Source organism: Ambystoma mexicanum, chromosome 3q, assembly GCF_040938575.1.
Source record: "Ambystoma mexicanum isolate Mex_15411 chromosome 3q, UKY_AmexF1_1, whole genome shotgun sequence".
Lineage (NCBI taxonomy): Eukaryota > Metazoa > Chordata > Amphibia > Caudata > Ambystomatidae > Ambystoma > Ambystoma mexicanum.
This window is the reverse complement of record NC_090926.1, coordinates 184,835,205-184,859,084: the sequence shown is the minus strand read 5'-3', so window position 1 is coordinate 184,859,084 and position 23,880 is coordinate 184,835,205. Positions and strand designations below refer to the sequence as shown.

Here is a 23,880-nt window from a genome sequence, read left to right as displayed (position 1 = left end):
GAGATGGGTCTTTTGTAAAAGTTGCTTCTGAAAGCGGAATAACCCACTTGACCCTATTAAGTGGTCATGGGTAAATCAATTAATATTTTCAGTTCCCTTATCGGAAATAAATGGGAGCGCATACAAACAAATAAACCTTGGATTTGAACTCCCCATAACAAAACAATGTAGATATGTATACATATATTTACATTTCTGAAGATCATACGCTGCCACCATTTATCGCCTCAGATGCCAGCACTGGAGACGGGAAGGACACATCTAGAAGATGCTAACATCTGAAATCTGCATGATTGCAACACTCATGTTGGGTTACTTGTTAAAGTGGAATCTGCTCTGAGAATGGTCCTGTTTGTGTTTCCAGATACTTGGCCCTGGTGACTGCGTTGGCCTGCGGAGCTGACTGGGTCTTTATTCCAGAATCTCCACCAGAAGCAGATTGGGAAGATCACCTGTGCCGAAGGCTAACTGAGGTAGGGAGCTGTGTGCGCATCATATAAATGGCAGCCTTGCACTCTGCAGTTTGGCAAGACCACATCTGTAAAGCTGTGATGAAGGATAGGTGTATTGTAAGTTTTCCATTATTAGTAACTGTGTGTTACCCAACAAAAGCAATAAAACACAATTAAAACAAAGATAGTTGATCCCTCAGAATACCCGAGGAGACAAAACAAGTGACAGGTGTGGGTGTTGAGTTGAGTGTTGAGGCCTGAATAAAGCATTGAAGAGTACCAGGCCTCAGCAGTAAAAGCCTTATACCCATTTTTCTCACATCCCAATGCTTACGGTATATTGGACCTTGCTTAGAGGGGATCCAGTCATTGCATCGAATACAAAGCATTGAATGCCAAAAACATTGAAAAAAATGCATCGAAAAAAAGCATCAAATGTATTTTTTTGAAAGGTAAAGGTTTTATTTTAATTATAATGGGTTTTAACGGGTAAAAAAAAACGGGACTGGAGGGGACCGACCATAAAAAAAGATGAAAAAAAAAATGAATTTGATGCTTTTTTTTCATTGCTTTTTTTTTAGATGCTAAGGCATTCGATGCTTTGGCATTCGATGCAATCACATTGTGTATGATTTAAGCATATAATATTTAATACACAACAACACAATATAAAAGGCATAACCCAAAACATACCACCCTCAAAAACTACCAGCAAACCACCGAGCCTAGCAAACCTATTAACCTGAAAATAAAACAACCCCAAAACACACAATTTCCTTAGGCCCTGAGAAGGCCAACTCATCCAAAACACGTGTTACTCCGTGCATTCTCAAAAACTACAACAAACACGTGCCTCCCAATATCCCCACCCACTAATGCCTCCAATTACTCCAAACAAACCCAACACCCACAACATAGTCAATATTTCCAGTAGCCATTAAACCTTCAATAAACCGATCGCTCAGCTAGTAACACCCCATCACACCCAGCAATCCAACACTCCCAAGACCACCAACATCCACAACCCAAAAATAAATCTAACAACCCCGCACCACAAGACCAACAATCCTAACATCCAGTCACCCAAAACCACCCACACCTCTAACACCCAGCGTGCCCACCATAGCGAGTACCCATAACACACAAGGGACCCTATGTGCTACCCGTTATCAGAATGAGTTTAGCATCTGTTAAAAGAACCAGGAACTTTGCTAAGAGTGCTAAATAAACGAGGCTGGCAGTGTGTGCTTGTGCAAAAGCTGTGATAAATGTCTAACGATCAGTGTGGCCCCTGCACTTAGATGGTCTGTGAAAGAGGATGGGTGTTAGTATTACAGTTTGTGTTCTCGGGTGGAAATTAAGGACTCATCTCATGCAGTGGCCAACCTATAGAAAGTGGGTTGCTGTTCCTGGTAAGGTGGAAAGGGTTGGCCATGGGCAACTGTGTATGGTTTGTGTATTTGTGATTTATATGGCGCAAGCATTTCTTGGGAGAACCGGGGTGATGGGTAGGGCGTTGAGATCACTGTCAAAGTGAGTCTAATAACCTATCTCTGTCTGGCTATTGCTCACCTGCAAAAGACATACCGTCCAATACTGACTGCAGGCAGAAGCACCACTCAGCTCAGCAGAGGCTTCAGCTGGGATTCCAGCCCTTGTGGATGGGGCACAGGTTGATGTAGCTCTCCATTCCCAGAAATAGTAAAAATCAATTCTGCAATCTCTCGCCTGCTTGGTGTATTTCAAGGCTCTGCTCCTGGTCCCTTCCTGCTTGCATTACATTTTCCCTTTTGATATCTTAAAAACTCAGCTGCAACTTCTATGGAACTTACATGATACCAGAAAACAGTTTTATTGGGCCCTGGAACTCATCCTTATAAGGGGAGGGATTTTCTGATCCTTCCTTTGGATGCAATCATTGTCCCTGGTTACACATGGCCACACTGGGTCATGCAGTTCTGCCATTTCCTAGCATCCCATGTGGCGGTGCTGCCTCATTTGGCTGTGCAACACTCTTCCTTTGTTTATGCACAGAGTACACACCTGTTCCCATGAGGCCCAAAAAGATTATTCCTGGTTGCAACACTGGCTACATACCGCTGCTCCCTTTTACTGGAGAGGACTTGGGCCCTTATTTCTTCTTAAAGTTCAATTCATCGCTGTACATGCCATTTGATAGCATGTTATCTTATTGTACTACACTTGCTAATTTGGTAATAATGTTCTTATCCAGACAAGGGGCCGAGGGTCGAGATTAAATATTATCATTGTTGCTGAAGGAGCCATTGATTTAAATGGGAAAGCCATCACCTCCGAAGACATCAAAAATGTGAGTACTTGCCGCGTGCCGTGTAATGAACCTTTCAGTGGCAGCATTGGCAATATATCATTAATGGCATACATGATTGCAGAGGATTAGATGGCAGTGAAATCGACAAGCATTGACAAAGCAAATAGGTCTGCTTTTGTATTTATATTATATTTTTAGATCATGATATGTTTCATGTGCTTGCTCAACCAGACCCCGAGAAAGACCCAGAAACGTGTTGCTCCTATCATGTCCTTACTACAGCGGAACATACTGGCAGGCTGTAACTTGGCCCAAACAGAATCCCAGACTGCAAAACACTTTATTGTTTGCACAATGTGTGGTCTGCGTTGGCGGATAGGCAAACACGATGAAAATACTGTGCTCCTAGTGTGAGTGGATTTGTGTAAACAGATCAACGGGCATGCTGTAAATGTTGGACAATTTCTATAGTGTGTTTAGTGCAGCTGTTACGAAAAATAGCTGTGAACGCTGCAAGGTTTGTATCGTGTGCTTCCTGATGTCAAAGGCACAGACCGTAAACAATGCACTGTTTGCATCACAGACTGTAAGCACTGCGACTTTTAGATCATGTTATTGGCTACCTCACTTCTAAGATGACTCCTCTCCTCCTGACCCCTATTTCCTTTCTACCGACTTCCTCTCAACCTCTGCAAGGCCTGGAACCTTGAGGTTCTCTTCAACAGCGACCTTAAAATCTAACACTTCTCCACCTCCACAGCTGCTGCCGCCAGGAACGATCATCTCCACTTCTGAAAAATCTGCCCCTCCCAATCCATCACTCTACCAAAACCATTATCTCCACCTTGGTCCTTACCCACGTTGAACTTATTTTCAAGAATCCTATGGTGCCTCCCCACATGCTCCTTCCTTTGCTCCTCTTGACAGGCCACACAAACACCACAATCGATCTGGCTCCTCTTCCACCTCTTTGCACGACCTCCGCAGCTGCTGGTTACTCATGCGCAACCAAACTGCCTCCTAACGCCTTCTCTTCGTCTTCAAATTCAGCCATGACGTAGGTGCCCTCTACTTAGCATTCTCTACCGCCACTCTCATTCATAAACCATGCGGTCTGCTCACCCTCTCGCTGCCGCTCCTTCTCCCTCCTTGCCCCCATTCACTGGAACTCCCTTCCCACTGAAATAAAAACATCATCAGGTTCCACTCACTCATATCAGCCCCCATGCCCCATATATTCCCCTTAAAGGACCTTGTTCTGGCTGTTGGTGGTGTCAGCAAGGAGAGATGTGGGGTGGTTGCAACCCCGCCACTGGGGCGTCCTTCAGATCTCAATGCTCCCCACCTGTGAAATGGAATTGACTGATGCCTCATGAGAATCCCGTGTAACCCCCTGGCACCCATACCTGCCTCTGCTGCAGGTTCTGCTTCCCGGCCAATAGGCAGACATCTCATTTACTAATTTACTATGCTTAGATTAGCGAGCAGTGTTTGGAGAAGGTGGTGGGTTGCGAGAAGGTACAGCACCAAATAGATGTTTTAGCACTGCTTGCACTCAGCAGTGCTGAGTAAAAGTGTGGATAGAGCTCCATGTAGCTGCTTTGCAAATGGCGTCCACGTCATGTGTGCGATGAAAGCCAAGGTAGCTCCTGCACCCCTGGTGGCGTGAGCTCTTGGTGTAAAAGGCAGTGTTTTATTTCATAGAGAGTGCTGACACCGGAAATTCAGAAATGGGAATCTGTCTGGCAGATGTGCACTTTTTTGTAACCTGTAGTACCGTCCCTGGACGTCAGGGAAGGGCACCTTTTGCTCTTTACTTTTCCCGACAGGGGATTGCAACCCAGGTCCTAATCTTGCATCTTGCTGAACTATCTCGCAGGCATTGCTTTGCTTTTGTGTATTTGACTAGCCTGTGTGGGGCAGAGCGTCCATTCCTGAGCTGGCACGTAGCCTTGCGCTGCAGTTATTAGCGTTTGTCTTCTGCAACTAGGCACAAGCATCGCAAAATAGTTGCATTTCCCGTTGGAGGTGCAAACGATGGGGGATTGGAAATGGGACAGTGCAAAATTGTATGATGTGAGGACATTGACTGGAAGAAATGGTGTTCTGTGTGGAATGGAGGAAGGTCAGGGCCCGGGTAGGGGGTTTGTATTTGGGGGATGAGGGGGGCGAGGGATCAGGTGGGGAGCGGGGGGAGAGGATAATGCAAAGAGGAACCTCTTTTCATTACTTTGTTTGGGTACACTTCGACCCCTCAGTGCTTCCGCCAGGAAGCTATGCACCATCAGGCCGGCCTGCCTGGCCACCTGGAGATACACATGAAGGCATGCTGCCATGGACAAAAGACACTGCAACCTGGCTTTCCAGTCCCAAACCTCGGGGCTTAGTCCAAGCATGTGTTGTCAATCCCAGTAAAATTGTTACTGCTGCATGCCTACTCACTCGACCCAGCTCTAAATCGGCGTAGAGGTCGCAGGAGGGCGGCATAGCAGAGGTGTGGTAGAGGCAGAGCTTTCAGCGGTGCTTCTGGCAATTGGTTTGTCCCCTTCCTGCCTGTAAATCGAGCTGGGAACCAGAGTGTGGTAGGCGGGCCTACTTCCTTGTCCTGGCACACTCTATATAGCGTCCACAGTCTGTAAGAACTGAACAATATGTCTATGTGATGCTTAATGTAAACAGACAGGAAGTGGTGCTACGTCCAACTTCCTGGTATGCGAAATGCTGCCTTTCATAGCTTCCTGTCATGCAACATAGCACATTTGCTGTGAGTTCCCGTCTTACTTCCGTACCTCAAGACAGTCTGGGAGCCAATGCACCTTCATGTCAAACCTAAATGAAACCCTGGCACACGAGGCATGACGTTGGCTCGCTGTGAATGTAGCATTCTTTTTTTTCATTATTTGGTTAGTTGTTAAAACTTCCAGTTCCAATTTCCAGGCTCCAAACCTAGTTCACAGAGGACTGGCAGAAAAGTATGTACCTTGCAACGAAGACTACAACAGAACTCTGAAAATCCATAACGCTGAAAAACACGTGTAAGGGCATGGGATAAAACGTCTTACAGTTAGTTACAATTCTCTTCCCCAAACTGTGTAACCAACCCCTTTAAATCAGGGCCATGAGCACGTGTTTATCCTCTATGAACTCTCTTATAAAAACCTCCACTTTGTATAAATGCACTGTGGGAGAAAGTATGGAGTCGTGGTGGTCCATTTCAGAGGTTCATGCCTAAAACTGCGTACATTTAGCATGGTGCGTCTAAAAAGATAACACAATAGGGAGGGCTTTACTTGTGTGTTGCCACTTCAGTACAGTTGGCTATACGAAGAGATAATAGTATGTTTTAAACAGTTCTTGCTCTTAGGGTCTGGCTACTTAGCACTTCACACATATCATCCAGATAAATTACACTCGCGTGGATGACCTTTAAAGGATGAAAGGGTGGGCACGCCCAGTCAGCATTCACTTGTCACCTTCGGGTTGCACAGAACTTTCTGCAGCAGACACGTTAAGCCACTGAGCTTTGCTACTAATTTAAGGAAATGCGCGTGAGGGCCGATTTACCATATCTAGGAGAAGGGCCTGAGTCTGCACTGAGGGAAATGGATGGCTTAAAGTACCCAGAAGATTTGTGGCAGCGCTAAATAAGGGGATGGAGATAAAGGACAAATGAAGGTGTATGACAGAAGAGAACGGATACCAGCTGATACAGAAAGGCTATCTCTGATGCTGGCACATACGCCGTAACGTAATATGGTTGGAATTAATAGATGCCGGACCAAACAAAAGAAACATACCTTTGGCATAACCTAGACTCAAACGGTAGTATACGAAACGATTCTATGTGATTATTCTGCATTTTAAAACAGGTAATAATCACTATTTTCGGGGATTTCACCCCCCCCGAACCCTCCTTTCCTCCAGCAGATAACGGACACAAACCCACACATGCACTCGCTCAGCCACCCCCTCACCCTCACCCATGAAACCCTCTTCCCCGAACCCCCTGCAAACAAACTCGCAAACAAATACACCAAAACACACGCAGACACGCACTTTCTCCCCAGCCCCCTCCCCACTAAAACACACGCACACAAACACCTCATAACCGTGTTCCCCTGCCCATCACCCTCTGGGCGCACTCGTGTGCGGCAGGGGCGTGACAATTGAGATTTAGAAAGACCGCTCTGAGTGTTCCCAGAGCAGTCTTTCTAAATCGGTCTTTTTTATTTTCGTGCAAACAAGACATTTTCACTCCATATGTACTCAACAGAAACAGCCACGGGCAATAAAGTTGCTGCTGCAAGTCAAAGCTATTGAAAATTGGATTGTGTTACAGCAGTAAAGACTGGGGAACAGCCCTGTGAAACCTTGTGCTTCACCTACAAGACAACCACTACCAGTATGCCGGCCTATCTGACGGCCAAACTAAAAAATTGGGGCGGAAGACCATCACCAGATTTGAAATGAGACTGGCTAGGAAACAGTCCTTCTCTTGCTGCGCCCTGGACCTCTGGTACGCCATCCCAGTAGCAATCCGGACTGCTCCAACTTCCCTTTAGTTTAGGAAAGATCTAAAAACCTGGCTCTTTCAACAACACCTTGATATAACCTAGATTGTGGCTAGCTGGTGCCCACCCACACCCATTTATCGTACTGTCATATTTGCACCCGGGGAAGGGCTGGAACAGCGGGTGAGAATACACAGTCCCTGCCTGCTCTACCAGCCACCCGAGGCCCTTTCCTGGGTGGTGCCTTTTTTCATTTCTTTCAATGCGGGGAGGCAACAGGGAGCCCCTCCACAAAATTACCCAATTCCCCTTCACAGCCCCTCCACCTACATGCTGGACCAGAGCATTGTTCTCCGGTCCCGGCACTCCTCCTGTCTGGCCATCATAGACATAGAAAAGGGACTCCTTTTTCCATATAGTTGGCATCTTTTTTTTTATTTTGCATTGGGAGCTCGGCTGCGCAAGCAGTGCGGATCTCCTGATGAAACATTGTGAAAGCCATTAGAACCCTGGGGTGGCTTTCATGCCCTACCAATTCGGCAGACATGGGCCCTCATTCCGACTCAGGCGTTAAGGGGTTTACGGTGCCATAAACGGCGCCGACCCTTAACGCCTGATTACAAGGTTCCCTTTGCGGGATGGCTTTTAACGGCTGCTTTTTGCAGCCGTTAAAAGCCATGCCGCAAAGGGACCTTGGCGATAATTACGGCACTGTTATTTACGGTGCCGTAATTATCGCCTTTCCCCATTCCCATTATGCCCTATGGGGCAAAAATGGGAATGGGGAAGGGGCCATTGGTGAATGGGGAATTACCGCCCCACTCACCTTGGAATGGGGCGGTAATTCCGCCATCCACCATGGCGGAATTGCAACCTTAGCGGCATGGACCATGGTGCTAATAGCACCATGGTCCTCCGCCAAGGTTGTAATGAGGGCCATGGTCTTTAGCGGCCTACAGCCCGAGCTGAGGCTCTTGTGGCGGGCTGTTAAAGGCCATGATCGCCCTCCTGGCAGGGTATGAAACCCATAATTATTATTAATGTTTACTCAATTACTTCATGAATTCTTTTTTCATTTTTCATTTATTATGTTTTTGGTAAACATAATACTGTACACATAAATCAGTAGCATAAAAAAACACACTTAAAATACGCCTATATAAATGTAAAACAAATAATTGATATATGTTTATACAACCTCTGTTAACAAAGCTTGACACAGAGCATTTACATTTGTCAGTTATTCAAAATTCTTCTTGAATTCTCGCTACCAATGGCTTGCCGTACGACTTGTTCACCGCTCAGTTGAACCAAATCTAGGTTTGCGGCTATAGAGCTATTTGAAATGACAACTGTGCTATAGAGTTTTACTGCATAAAGGCCCGAAGACATGACCTCCACAGCACCATCAGTGATGGAAAGTTGACGGGATAATCTGTCACACTAAAATTCAATGACACACTTCACCTTGAAATGTTCCCTATAAGGTACACAAGGACCTACATGAAATCTGCACGGCTACTATGGAGTTCTTCGGTAGGGGTAGTGGTCAAAGAACTCCTGATCTCATGACACAAATGTGGCGCTGCTCAGCCCACATCCACAGGAGTGAAGGAATACACAATTGAAATGTTTATGCATCAGCTCCCCACACACAAAGGACCACCAACTATTGATCTTTATTAGATACAGTACAGAAATAAGGGTTTTGTTCTATGGTATTTTTGTCCACATATACAGAACCCAACGACCAACACATGATTTACAAGTAGAAGTGAACCCTAGTTGAATAAATCAAGAGGAAGTCACCGTCCTGTGGCTGGCCATGCAGTGATATTGCTTAAGGTGACACGATTGGATGAAAGGTTGGCCTACGGATCCCTTCTTCAGCATCCCATCCAATAAGCATTCTTCAGTTGCTGCAGTCATTGCACTGAATTGTGAGAGGGTGGGGGATGATTGGGTAATCCGACACCACTATTTCATTTAAATAAGATGCATGGTTCAAAAACAGGATGGTTGACTTTAGGAGAATCATTGTTTTTTCTGTCTGGTACCAGTCACATGCCCTGGAAGAGAGATTGAGGCGTGCAGAGGGGAGGAGCATTTTGGCGCCGGCTGGTTTTGCGCACAACTTTGGCCGCAGACCCCCTTTTGGCGCGGCCAGATTGGCGTGAAAGCCAATTCGGTGCTGGTCATTTTGCACAAAGGTCATTTAGATGAGGCTGACATTGCAGCCAATGTGTAAACGGGCCTCGTGCCAAATGAGCACTACAAACATGTTCAGGGCAATGGATGCATGACATTTCCCCGATATAGTGCCTTGAGCACTCTTTTGCCTCTGTTTTACTGTTTGGAGTTAAGTTGGGGAACTAGGGAGTACAATGTCAAGAGCCAATTCCAGTGCACTTGGGAAGAGCCCAATACATAATTTACTCTGCAATACAATGCCAGAAAGACCAGACTGTAACATAATTTAGTGCATTGCTGCAAGATCCAATCGGCTTCCTTGGCATTTGGCCAATAACTACTGGAAGTTGTCGGAAAAACCAAGAGGGTGACCGAACGCACCGTTGGTGATGCCCTCAATATACCCAATCCTTTAATTTGCGCTAGTGCTTTGGGTCTTCTCTGTCTACTGATGCATAATAACAAATACATGTTTCCACTGCCAGAAATCGCAGTGGCACGGTCAACAAATGATGCACCTGGAGTCACACATGAGGGGAATGTCTTGGAACGTCAACGAGAAAGGGGAGGGAGAAAGAGAGTTGGAGAGGGAAGGGGAGGAAAAGAGTGTGTGTGAGAGATGACACGGGTGAAGAAAAAGAGGGGGGGCACGAAAGAGAGAGAGAGAAAGAGTGTGAACAAGATGGAGGGAGGGGAGAGAGGGAGAGCCAATCCCAGACAGGCCTGCATCCGGAGGAAGAGCCCCTATGCACCTCCTCCCTCACAGGCACAATATGTACCGATAACAACACTTCGTAGGACAAATCATAAGCAGTTAAAAAAAAAACACTGTCCTCTTTCCGCTTTGTACAGTTCCTTCTAACCTCAGACAGACAGTAACTTGGGAGGCACGACAGTAACCCCAGATTGCTTAAGGCTCCCAAGGCCATCGCTAGGGCTGAAATACATCAGAATCTGCTGCCATCACAGCCAAAGGGCAACCTTTGTACACTCGTGGCAGATGTTAGCAGAGTGCTGAGCAGGATGCAGTTCTTTGCAGAGGCTGTTCGTTGTGAAGCCTGTCTTTGCTTCCTATCATGATACAGGAGGAGTCTACAAACACTCTGGGCATCCGCGGAGTGCTGAGCAGAGTGTAGTTCATTGCAGAGGCCATTGGTTGTGAAGTCTGTCTTTCCTTCCTATCGTGAAACAGGAGGAGTCTACTAACACCCTGGACACTGTGAGAAACCAGAAGGTGTCTCACCCGCTAGTGCCCGGGGATCTCTCTCTCAGGTGGCCAGGGCACGTCTATCGCCTTTTGATCCAGATCTTGTGGGAGGACCAGTGTGGGAGGATCACCTGGGTCTTCGGTGGTGGGAGAGGGACAACGGATGGGGAGATTCGGGATCCCTTCCCCTGTAACACCTTTACCGCATCCTACCATGGTCCTCCCCTATTGAATTAGTAAAAAAACCTGATCATTCTTGGAGGTTTCGCATTGACTTCAGACCGGTTAACGCCATCTCCGCCTTCGATGCCCACCCTATGCCTCACATTGATGAGTTAATAGATAAACTCGGAAGTGCCATCTTTCTGTCGACCCTAGACTTAACCAAGGGATATTGGAAGGTCCCTGTATATGGACCTGATAAGGAAAAGACAGCTTTCGCGACGCCCCTGGCACTATTCCAGTTCAAAGTCCTCCCTTTTGTCCTGCATGCGGCCCTAGCCACTTTCCAACGGCTTATGCACAGGATATTACAGCCCTACTCTGATTTCTGTGGGGCTTATATTGACGACAAAGTAATTTACAGTAAAACTTGGGAAGACTATCTTTTCCATCTCTTTACTATTATGAGAACCCTCAGAGAAGTCGGCTTACCCGTCAATCCATCCAAATGTAAGCTGGCCCAATCAGCCTTGAAATACCTCTGCTTCTTTGTAGGGAATGGCAGTGTCCAGCCCCAATGAGAAAAAAAGAAAGCTGTCCTAGATCCCCAACGCATAAGACCAAGGGAGACCTCAGGGTGTTCCTAGGATTGATTGGATAAAACAGCTAGGTTAACTGACAAATTAAAGACCGCTGAACCCCAGACGATTAATTGGACTGATGAGGACGGCATATGTTACAACAACTTAAAACAAACCTTGTGTCATGATGCCTACTCCCGGAGAACCAGTCCAGGACCAGCGTCCCCGGAAGCAGACATCATGTTCCCGGGGAAAAGGCCAGCAACCCCTAGTAAGGGCCCTTTGGACACTGTCCTGGCGCCTTTGGCGCCAGGCTCATTTTGGACCTCAGTCCTGGCGTCATAGGCGCCAGGCTCATAAAGGGAGTGTTCATGTGAACTTACCTGATGCAGATCGTGCTGCCAGAGCCAGACCTCTTTGAGGCCTGAAAGGGACTATTTTACCTGTGGGACTATTTTGCCACTCGGGCGTGGCCGGGGAAGAATACGTACCTGGAACTACTTTGGGGGCTATTTAAGCCACGCCAGACAGCAGCTCACGCTTCGCGTTGTTCTGCACCTAGCAGCTGGATGCTCACCGTATCTGCTCCTGCATCCTGACTCCAGCCACGCCCGCCTCCATCCTGGAACTGTTAGGAAAACCCCTAGAAGTCTTTCGAAACACTGGAAGATTCACCATCCTCGGCGCACCCAGTGGAATTCAAGATGGCGCCTGTTGGATCACGTTTCCACTTCCTAACATTGTAGGTCTAGTTCTCGCACTCAGATATCAGCGTGATCACTCCTACTTATACTCTGAATCACTAACACACTCTGCGTTGCTACTCGTTCCCGTGTATGCATTGCTCCCTGAACCTTGGTTCTGTGCTCTCCTGCAGTCCTTACACTCGAATTTCCTTTTCCTTCATTCAGCTCGGCTTCTGCCGCCTCTGGCCTCGCGGTTCTTTTCCCTGCTCGGCTTTTGCCGTGCTAGCGGCTCGCGGCGCCTTTCCTCTGCTCGGCGTCTGCCAACTCTTGCCGTTCGCTGCTTCTTTTTCCACACGGCTTGCCGTGCTAGCTGCTCCTAGTCTTTTTTCTGCTCGGCGCCTGCCACCCCTAGCCCCCCTCGGCATCTTTTACTCCGCTCCGGCTTCTGCCACTTCTGTGCTCGCTGCTTCTGTTTTACATACCTCTCTCTGCTCCTTTCCTCCTTCCGCCGTCGGCCTCACTTACTCACGGCTCCTCTCCTTCTTCTGTGACTTTGTATCTTTCTCCTCTTCTACCTCCGGAGTCTCGTCTCTCGAGTGTCAGTTCACTTCTCCTGGCATTGTTGAGCAACTTACCTTGGATTACTCGTATTCTGCATCCAGTTTTCTACTGAACAGCAAGCTTACTACTCTACTTCTTCATTGTTCCTGTGGACTACCATTCTACACAATCGGAACCTGTCTGATTCTGGGTTTTCTTCCCCACGAGGGTTTCCCAGGGGGTGGCCCCCTGGGTGCACAGAGTACTACTCACGGTCTCTGGACTCCCGGGGGGACGCCTCTCTCCTCTACAGACCTTCCGATAAAACCCGAAGATTCGCGAGTACCATTCCTGGCATAAGAAAAGGTGTGGTGTTGAAAGAGATTGTAAGAGATAGCAACGCCTAAAAAAGAAACCATGGAGCAACAGATACAACAACTCGTAGCAGCTGTACAAAATCTCAATACCGAAATGCAAACCCTGCGCAATGAAAACACCATGCTTCGCCAAGTAGTACATTCAAGAATTGAACTGCTCTAGGACCCCTCCCTATGGGGAAATATGACGGCAATCCCAAGAAGCTAAAAGAATTCATCGACTCTTGTACGGTACAATTTACATTGAAACCGGCCTTTTTTCCTAACGACCGATCCAAGGTCAGCTTCATGATATCCAACCTATCAGGGAGTGCTCTGGCTTGGGCCACACCCCTGGTGACCACTAATAATCAACTCTTAGACTCTCTAGCCGGGTTCTCCAATAGCCTACAGGCCATGTTTGGATGCAGAGAATTAGTGGTCACTGCACAAGAAAACCTCTTAGACCTGAAACAAGGAACAATGGAAATCCTGGCGTACATCACACAGTTCAAGCAACTGGCACATGAAACGGCCTGGGCGGATGACGCCCTCATTACTATCTTTAGGAGAAACGTAAACGGAGACTTAAAGGACGAACTGTCTCGGGTACCTCGCCCACATAACCTTGCAGAAATGATTACACTTGTTCTACAGATGGATTATCGAATCCAAGAAAGGAACTTAGAAAGGAAGAAGGGAAAAGCCAAAGGACCTCCTCCAGCTGTAGGAAGCGAATTTGCCAAAACCTCACGAACCCATGAGGAAGAACCTATGCAAATAGGAATCACCCGAGGTCCTCTTACCTCAGAAGAGAGAAACAGAAGATGCTCTCTGGGTCTCTGTCTGTACTGTGGTTCGGACAAGCATGTTTTGAAGGACTGTAATCTAGTCCCTCCCCGCCGTTCGGGAAACGCCTTCACCCGTTCATAAAGGGAACCATGAACGGGCATGGAACTCCGAGTTCCCTCAACGGAGTGGCTAATTCACCTCAAATGGTGGTTCTACCGGTAACACTCCGATTCAATGACGTTTCCCTCGAAAACGTTCCAGCTCTTGTGGATTGCGGGGCAGCGGGTCTTTTTATGGATACCGATTGGGCTTACAAGAACAAGATACCCCATATGGCTAAAGAATTACCTGTCCCAGTCGAGGCAGTAGACGGAGAATCTTTATCCTCTGGACCCATACGAGCCAATACTTCCGTCCTCACAATGAGGATATCTTCCCATGAAGAGGAGGTGATCTTTGATCTCATTAAGGCAGCTCACTACCCGGTAATCCTGGGAATACCTTGGTTGGCTAAATACAAGCCCTATATCAATTGGAAGGCTGGAACAATGTTTCTGGGATCAGAATACTGTATCTCCACATGTCAACATAACGGTGCAACAGGTATACACACCTCCAATACACCTGTAATCTCTCAGAACTCTAATGCAGTGGTGCTAAATCTGAAATTGTTACCTGAATGCTACCACAAGTACCGTAAAGTATTCTCAAACGAGGAATTCAAGGAACTGCCTCCTCACCGGAGAGAAGATTGCAGTATAGATCTCCTTCCAGACGCTCAGATCCCACTTGGAAGGATGTGCACCCTTTCTAATCCTGAAAAGGAAGCCCTGAAGCAATATCTTCAGACAAACCTACGCAACAGACTTATCACTGAATCAAAAAGTCCCGCTGGAGCGTCCTTGTTTTTGATACCGAAAAAAGACTGCAAGGAACTGAGACCGTGCATCGATTATAGGGGATTAAATAGGGTCACCTACAAGGATCGATATCCCTTGCCTTTGATTCAAGATATTTTAGAAGCGGTAAGGGGTGCCTCCATTTTCACCAAACTGGATCTGAGGGGCGCTTATCATTTAATTCGGATCAAAAGCGGAGACGAATAGAAGACGGCATTCCGCACCCCTTTTGGGCATTACGAATATCACGTTATGCCTTTCGGCTTGGCCAATGCTCCATCAGTTTTCCAAAGATTCGTTGACCACTTGTTTTCGGATTTATTACTTCATTCACTGATCAATATATCGTCAAGATATACGATCTTTTCTACCAATCTACAGGAGCACATTTCTCATGTTTCAGAGGTGCTACATCGCCTACAAGACAATCACCTTTTCGCCAAATTAGAGAAATGCTCGTTTCATCAAGAAAAGATTCCTTATTTGGGCTTTATTCTTTCCAAAGAAGGGGCTTCCATGGACCCCCACAAGGTACAGGCCATTTTGCATTGGAAGGCTCCCCAAGGAGTCAAAGAAATCCAAAGGTTTGTTGGCTTCGCGAATTTCTACAGGAAATTTATACCCAACTTCTCCAAAGTCATCAAACCATTGACTACTCTTCTACAGAAAGGAAGTAAATACGTGTGGTCTGCGGAGACACAACAAGCTTTTGACGAACTTAAGTCTGCCTTTTCATCCGCTCCCATCCTTAGATTGCCGGACCAAACCAAACCATTCCTTCTAGAGACTGATGCTTCTCATTCGGCTATAGGAGCGGTTTTGAAACAGACTTCTCTTAGCGGCAGAGAGCACCCCATTGCCTATATGTCGAAAACCTTGACTTCCTCGGAACAAAACTACACGGTTCTGGAAAAGGAATTGCTCACCATTAAGAAGGCATGTCAAGAATGGAGACATCATCTGGTAGGAGCAAGACATCCCGTAACTATCAGAACCGACCACAGGAACCTTAAAGTCCTTCAGAATTTCGAGTGCCAAAACAGCCGCCAAGCCCGATGGGCCTATTTCTTCTCTTCTTTTGACTTTCAGATCACCCACATTCCAGGCACCTGTAACCAAATGGCTGATGCCTTGTCTCGCAGTCTACAAACAGAAGACGGTACAGTAAAGGAGAAGATATTTCCGCAAACTACTTTTGTTTTTGTTGTCTCGTCATTTCTCCAAGATGTCCGCAATCAACGGAAAAACATAAAGGATAGTGATATCCAGAACTACCAGCTTCAGGAAGAACATGGTCTATATTACTATTGCACTAGTCTGTTTGTGCCTACAGAAACCCTAAGACAGCAAGTATTGCACATGTGCCACAATCACAAAGTAGCAGGTCACAGAGGAATAGCCAACACTCAAGAACTGATCAGCCGTCATTTTTGGTGGCCCACCTTATCTGCAGACGTTAAAGACTACGTTTCTTCATGTGTCATCTGTCTGCAAGAAAAGACACCAAGGAGGCTCCCAGTAGGAAAACTGGTCCAACCCGCTCTACCCGACCAACCTTGGGAAAAGATTTCTACAGATTTTATTGTAGACCTACCACCTTCGAATAATAATACCACTATAATGGTGACTGTGGATTCAATGACCAAAATGGCACACTTTATTCCCATGGAAAAACTCCCAACAGCAGCTCACTTGGCCTCCTGTTTCTTACGGACAATATTCCGATTGCATGGACTCCCCAAAAACATCATTTCCGATAGGGGACCACAATATATATCGACATTCTGGAAGAATTTATGCCAATCCTTAGGAATACAACGAGATCTGACCTCTGGATATCATCCACAATCTAACGGTCAGACAGAGAGGCTGAACCATTCTTTAGAACAATACCTTAGATGCTTCATCTCAGCTACCCAGAACAACTGGGACGACTTACTTCCCTATGCGGAAATAGCATACAGAAACTCTCAACACTCTGCTACCAAAATGTCTCCCTTCTACTGTACCTACGGATATCATCCTGTAATAATCCCTACCACTCCTCCCAGAATTACCAGCTCTCCTGCAGTGGAAGAATTGGTGGCCAACATTCAGTCTGGACATGCCCTGGCCCGTACAGCTCTCAAGGAAACACAAGAAAAGACTAAAACAAGCTGACAAGAGAAGATCCCAAGAACCCACTTACCATCAAGGGGATTTGGTATGGTTGTCCTCTCGATACCTCCCAAAAAGACTGATACCTACTAAACTGTCCCCCAAATTTTTTGGTCCATTTACGGTTTCCGGAGCAATAGGGAAGGTGGTATATCGCCTTCAGTTACCTCCTTCATGGTCTAGGATACATAATGTCTTCCACGTCTCTCAGTTAAAGGCCGATGTTTCAGACAGGTTCCAAAGGCAAGATAGAAACAAACCCTTGCCTATTGACTCCTCTGAAGGACAAGAATATGAAGTATCGGCCATAGCGGACTCCAGATACCATCGAGGAATTCTACAATATCTCCTCGACTGGAAAGGTTATGGACCTTCTGACAGGACTTGGGAACCAGCTTCTGCAGTTCATGCACCTACATTGGTGCGCCGTTTCCACAGGTCCCACCCGTGGAAACCCGGACCTTCCACCCCACGGGAGGGGCATACTGTTAGGAAAACCCCTAGAAGTCTTTGGAAACACTGGAAGATTCACCATCCTCGGCGCACCCAGTGGAATTCAAGATGGCGCCTGTTGGATCACGTTTCCACTTCCTAACATTGTAGGTCTAGTTCTCGCACTCAGATATCAGCGTGAGCACTCCTACTTATACTCTGAATCACTAACACACTCTGCGTTGCTACTCGTTCCCGTGTATGCATTGCTCCCTGAACCTTGGTTCTGTGCTCTCCTGCAGTCCTTACACTCGAATTTCCTTTTCCTTCATTCAGTTCGGCTTCTGCCGCCTCTGGCCTCGCGGTTCTTTTCCCCGCTCGGCTTTTGCCGTGCTAGCGGCGCCTTTCCTCCGCTCGCCGTCTGCCAACTCTGGCCGTTCGTGGCTTCTTTTTCCACACGGCTTGCCGTGCTAACTGCTCCTAGTCTTTTTTCTGCTCGGCGCCTGCCACCCCTAGCCCCTTTCGGCATCTTTTACTCCGCTCCGGCTTCTGCCACTTCTGTGCTCACTGCTTCTGTTTTACATACCTCTCTCTGCTCCTTTCCTCCTTCCGCCGTCGGCCTCACTTACTCGCGGCTCCTCTCCTTCTGCTGTGACTTTGTATCTTTCTCCTCTTCTACCTCCGGAGTCTCGTCTCTCGAGTGTCAGTTCACTTCTCCTGGCATTGTTGAGTTCCTCCTCAGCAACTTACCTTGGATTACTCGTATTCTGCATCCAGTTTTCTACTGAACAGCAAGCTTACTACTCTACTTCGTCATTGTTCCTGTGGACTACCATTCTACACAATCGGAACCTGTCTGATTCTGGGTTTTCTTCCCCATGAGGGTTTCCCAGGGGGTGGCCCCTGGGTGCACAGAGTACTACTCACGGTCTCTGGACTCCCGGGGGGACGCCTCTCTCCTCTACAGACCTTCCGATAAAACCTGAAGATTCGTGAGTACCATTCCTGGCATAAGAAAAGATGTGGTGTTGAAAGAGATTGTAAGAGGAACACCTGAAAGGAAAGAAGAGAAGGGAAAAGGTGAACAGAAGAACATTACCTGCTTCTACCCGGAGTCCGGAGTCATCACCCCGGCGATCCTAAGGGAGGACATTTATTTTAAAGACGCATTGCGTCGCTCGCTGCAGCGCCGCGTTCCACTCACCTGTTCACGAGGCATCTCCGTGCTCCTTAGCGACCATCTGCACGATCCGCCGCATACCTGCGCCTAAGGGGGAAGAAAAGAACAAAAGGTGAGCAAAAGGAACATATTGAGGAAAGCCAGATTTTCGCCATAAGACTTGCCTGATTATTGTTGGGAGAATCTTTCCTCATCTCGGGTCGGCGCCGCTTCTTCGGCAGTACCGTACCCCAGCCCCTATGGGGAAAAAAAGACACACGCATTAGTGGGTGAATATAAGGACATTAAAGGAACCACCCATCATAAACTCACCTGAGTTTACCTTCGGTGAATTGTTTCCTCTACGCGAAATCTTCACTCAGCACCTGTGATAAAAGGGATAAGAGACGGACTACTGAATATAAAGGCAAATAGAAAAGGAGGCCAACTCTTGAACTTTTACAACAGTATACTAACGGCACCTTGCCAGGAAAGTCAAGTAAGCTTGGATCCTCACCAATCCGAACACCAGTGAAGTAACTGGATATAATCGCACCCCTGCACCAGAAGCAGGATGGAGAGCTCGTCCTTTCAAACCTTAAGGTGAGAGTTAACGGGGAATTTCGGAGGTGGTCTGAGGAGAGTGAAAGAGGGAAGTGGGAGGCCTACGTGCTACTCCGCAGGTAGTTAATCCCCTTTCTCCATCTGCAGAAGGATTCTCCTGCGAGTCAGACAAGCGAGATTTGGGGGTCCTGTCCAGTCGGTCTTCCGAGTTCTGCGCATCACCTTAGAAGAGGCCGCAGCAGTCCAGACCTGGTCAGCGTCTCCATGGGAGTCAGGTGAGCGTTACAGAACGCGAAGCCTTCCTACAATTTCCCACCCAGACGCTATGGAGACTTCCGAGACTGATCAGTTGGCCCACCCATTGGGGGAATTACGGGCCGAAGTACATTCCGCTCGTCAGGAGACTAACGCTCTCAGGAGAGAACTAATTGTATCTAAGGAACGAACTGATGACCTTGCCAGGCAGCTATTGCAAGGTCAGGCTGGACAAACTCCCCTACCAGGTTCAGGGGGTATTCCCGCCCCAGTGGTTTCAAGTAACCCAGTACAAATTAACCTACCTGGAAATATGCCGTTGGCCCCACCTGAACGTTTTGCCGGGGACCCCAAAAGATTTGCCGTATTCATGAATCCATGCCGATTGCACTTCCTCTGCAGACCTGGGGCCTTTCCTAACGACCAAACCAAAGTAGCTTTTGTATTATCTTATCTCAGCGGCTGTGCTGCCGATTGGTCAGTTCCACTGGTTACTCAAGATGACCAAATACTCCGGGATTTTCAAGGCTTTCAGACACGCATGGAAAGATTATTTGCTCGGCACTCTCAGGGACAGGCCCTGGACAACGAACTTTTGTCCCTACGACAGGGTAACCAGGATCGCTTAGCCTATATCGCAAACTTCAATAGGTTGGTTGTGGAGACTGGGTGGCCAGAGGATAAAAGAATCACGTTATTTCATCGAGGTCTACGTGGAGAACTTAAGGATGTCCTGGCCCAAGTTGTAAATCCGCCCCAAGACTGCATGGAATATATAGACTTAGTGGTCCAATTAGATCACGGGCTTCAAAACAGAAAGGCAGATCGGTCCAAGTTTGAGACACGGGTGTTGGTCAAGACTCACGTTAACCCCACGGGTGCTGATGTTTCTGAACCTATGCAAATTGGAGGGGTTAAAGGACCTTTAACTCAAAAAGAACGTGAAAGAAGACGGCAGATGCGATTATGTCTTTATTGTGGGGCTTCAGGACACTTTTTACGAGATTGCCCAGTAAAACCGCCCAAGAAGGCGGTAGGAGCCGCGGATAAGAACCATATGGAACCTGATTCGGGAAACGACCACGCCCGACAAGCGTAGAGGTGCGCTTGCCGAGCCTGAAAACTAACTCTCAGACCTCGCACTTCATCATGCCAATGGTCCTCGTAGATCCGGAACAGCCTGGGCGGTTGCATGCAATAAAGGCATACATCGATAGTGGGGCTATAGGAAACTATGTGGATCGTGAATTGGCTTCCAGGATCAACCTCCCTCTTCGTCCTAAAACCAGTAAAGAGGTCATCACCACAGTAGATGGAACCAAAATCGCCTCTGGGCCGGTAACACATACAACTGCAGAGGTGACACTAGTGGGTCAGGACGGGCATCGGGAGGCTGTTGTGTTTGACGTAATCAAGGCTCCACAGTTTCAGGTAATTCTAGGAATCCCTTGGTTAGAAACACATAATCCTCGAATTGATTGGCGAGCGAAGAGGATAACCTTTCCGGATTGTGCACAAACCTGTTATCCAGGAAATCCAAATATAGGCCTGGCTACAGTAACCCCTGCCACTTTGCAAATACCGCCGGAATACCAAGAATTTCAAGACGTCTTCCAAAAGGAACAGGCCAACACGTTACCCCCTCACAGGTCGTACGATTGCCAAATCGATCTGATGCCCGGTGCACAACCCCCTTGTAGCAGGATTTATGCTCTTACTGAACCCGAGAATCTTCATTTGCGACAGTATTTAGATCAGTACCTAGCCAATGGTTTCATTCGCCCGTCAAAGTCTCCTGCATCCTCGGCTTTGTTCTTCGTGCCAAAAAAAGAAGGCGACTTCAGAATTTGTATCGACTACCGTGCATTGAACCAGATAACTGTTAAAAACCGTTACCCTTTTCCTCTGATCCCTGAACTTCTTGACCAGGTGAAGGATGCCTGCATATACACCAAGTTAGATCTCCGGGGGGCTTACCATCTGGTGCGAGTAAAGGAAGGCGACAAATGGAAAACTGCCTTCCGCACCAAATATGGACTATTCGAGTACCAGGTGATGCCTTCCGGATTGTGCAACGCACCTGCTGCCTTCCAAAACTTCATGAACGATGTCCTTCGGGAACTCATCGATGTTTGTGTTGTCGTATATATCGATGACATTCTTGTGTACTCCTCTTCGGAATCTGATCACAAAAAGCACGTCAGGGCAGTTCTTGAGAAATTGCGCCAACACAAACTGTTTGCAAAACTTGAAAAGTGTGTTTTCCATACCACAGAAGTCGAGTTTCTTGGTTTCATCCTGACACCTAAAGGAGTCCGAATGGACTCGCGAAAAGTGGATGCCATCCTCAAATGGCCATCGCCTAGCTCTGTGAAAGGCGTTCAAAGCATGCTTGGCTTTGCCAATTTCTATCGCAGATTTATCCCGGAATTTTCACGTATTGTATAACCCATCACTGCACTCTTGAGGAAAAATAAACGCTTCGAATGGTCTGAGGAAGCCAAACAGGCCTTTCAGGAATTAAAAGCTAAATTTACCTCCGCACCTGTATTGAAAAACCTGCGTCCAGATCTCCCATACATAGTCGAAACCGACGCATCCAGCTTAGCCATGGGAGCTGTCCTGTCTCAAAGAGATCCCGAGACTAACCAACTGCACCCGTAGCATTTTGGTCCAGAAAATTCTCGGCACCTGAGGTCAATTATGCAATCACCGACAAAGAGTTATTAGCCATTAAGTCCGCTTTTAAGGCTTGGAGGCATTATCTTCTTGGCGCTAGACATACCATCACGGTGATCACTGACCACCGGAACTTAAAATATTTGAAAACTGCCAAAGCTCAATCATCACGTCAGCTCCGATGGGCTTTGTTTTTTGCTGAATTCGATTTTGTAATTACCTACCGTCCTGGCAGCAAGAATGGCAAAGCGGATGCTTTATCCCGAATAGGAATGGGAGAAACAGATACAAACTCAGAACCTGTACCGATAATTCCCGAACAAAGAATTCTGGGCATGACCTCTTTACAAACACTGGAAGACATTCAAGCTAGAGTTAAACAACTCCTGGACCCTACAGCCTTGCAGGATTGGATTCAAAAGGGGTCTTACTTTACTGTCAATGATGATCTACCTTACTTCCAAGGGCGCTTATTTCTACCACACAAAGAATTACAAGAACTGGTTATTTCTTGTTATCATGATACTCTAATAGAGGGGCACCCAGGTATTGCCAAGACGGAAGAAAAGGTTAAACGACAGTTCTGGTGGCCCTCTTGGCGAAAGGACATTAAATCCTTTGTGAAGTCCTGTGGTGTTTGTGCCCAAAATAAAGGTAAAAAAAAAGACCAGCCGGCCTTCTTCAACCCTTAGACATTCCACCGGCACCTTGGCACACCTTGTCACTGGAATTTATTACGGACCTGCCTCCTTGTTATGGATATAACACTATTGTTGTTATTGTGGATTTATTTTCCAAAATGGCCCACTTCATTCCATTAAAAGGTTTACCTTCAGCTTCTGTCCTAGCCAAGGAATTCCTTGAAAATATTGTTCGTTTACATGGATTCCCGTCCATACTAGTCTCTGACCGGGGAAGCCAATTCATTTCCCATTTTTGGAGAAAGTGTTGTCAGCTGGCACAAATCGACGTAAGGTTATCAACCAGCCACCACCCTCAGAGTGATGGTCAAACAGAGAGGACTAACCAGACCCTTGAACAATATTTACGGTGTATGTTGCATCAATCTGAAAGTAATTGGAAGGATATTCTTTGGATTGCCGAATATGCATACAATAATTCGGTACATTCAGGAACTGGGCAAAGTCCTTTTTATACCTTATATGGGCATCACCCTCGAACCTCAGATCTTGACTCGCCTCAAAGCCTCGAAATGCCCGCAGTAGACCATCTGCATTCCACAATAACTCAAGCTTTCAAAGAAGCAACTACACATTTACAGCAAGCCAAGAGAAAATACAAGAAGAATGCTGATCTCCATCGAAGTGAGGCACCTCTATACCAAATAGGAGACCAAGTATGGCTGGCTGCCAGACACTTATCGCTCAAAGGACCTCGAACTTTTAACCCAAAATATTTGGGGCCTTACTCGATTACGGCCATAATCAACCCGGTGGCCGTCAAACTCGATCTACCAGCTAATATGCGGATTCACCCTGTTTTTCATGTATCACTTTTGAAACCAGTACAACCTGGAACCCGATTAATCAAGCCACCAGAACCTATCCAAATAAATGGAGAACCCGAATTCGAGGTGAAGAAAGAACATTTTAGATTCCAAGGTGTCAAAGTCAAAACTTTTCTATCTAATAGATTGGAAAGGATACGGGCCTCAGGAAAGGTCTTGGGAACCTAGTGACCATGTACATGCACCTTGGTTAATAAAAAATTTCCACCGGAATTTCCCAAACAAACCGAAACCCCCGGAGAGAACAATCTTGTGAGGGGCCTTGGGGGGGAGTGCTTTCATGATGCCTACTCCCGGAGAACCAGTCCAGGACCAGCGTCCCCGGAAGCAGACATCATGTTCCCGGGGAAAAGGCCAGCAACCCCTAGTAGGGGCCCTTTGGACACTGTCCTGGCGCCTTTGGCGCCAGGCTCATTTTGGACCTCAGTCCTGGCGTCATA

General features: G+C 47.1%; 1 protein-coding gene across 2 annotated transcripts in view; it reads left to right on the top strand.

The window, feature by feature from the left end:
- LOC138582299 (ATP-dependent 6-phosphofructokinase, muscle type) overlaps window positions 1–23,880 on the top strand; it is a 903,222-nt gene that overhangs the window by 253,517 nt on the left and 625,825 nt on the right. For both annotated transcript variants that reach the window (XM_069653451.1, XM_069653452.1), the window contains 2 exons: window positions 365–473; window positions 2,686–2,781. In XM_069653451.1, the coding sequence (XP_069509552.1) occupies window positions 365–473; window positions 2,686–2,781 (205 nt within the window). The remainder of the gene's footprint in view (window positions 1–364; window positions 474–2,685; window positions 2,782–23,880) is intronic.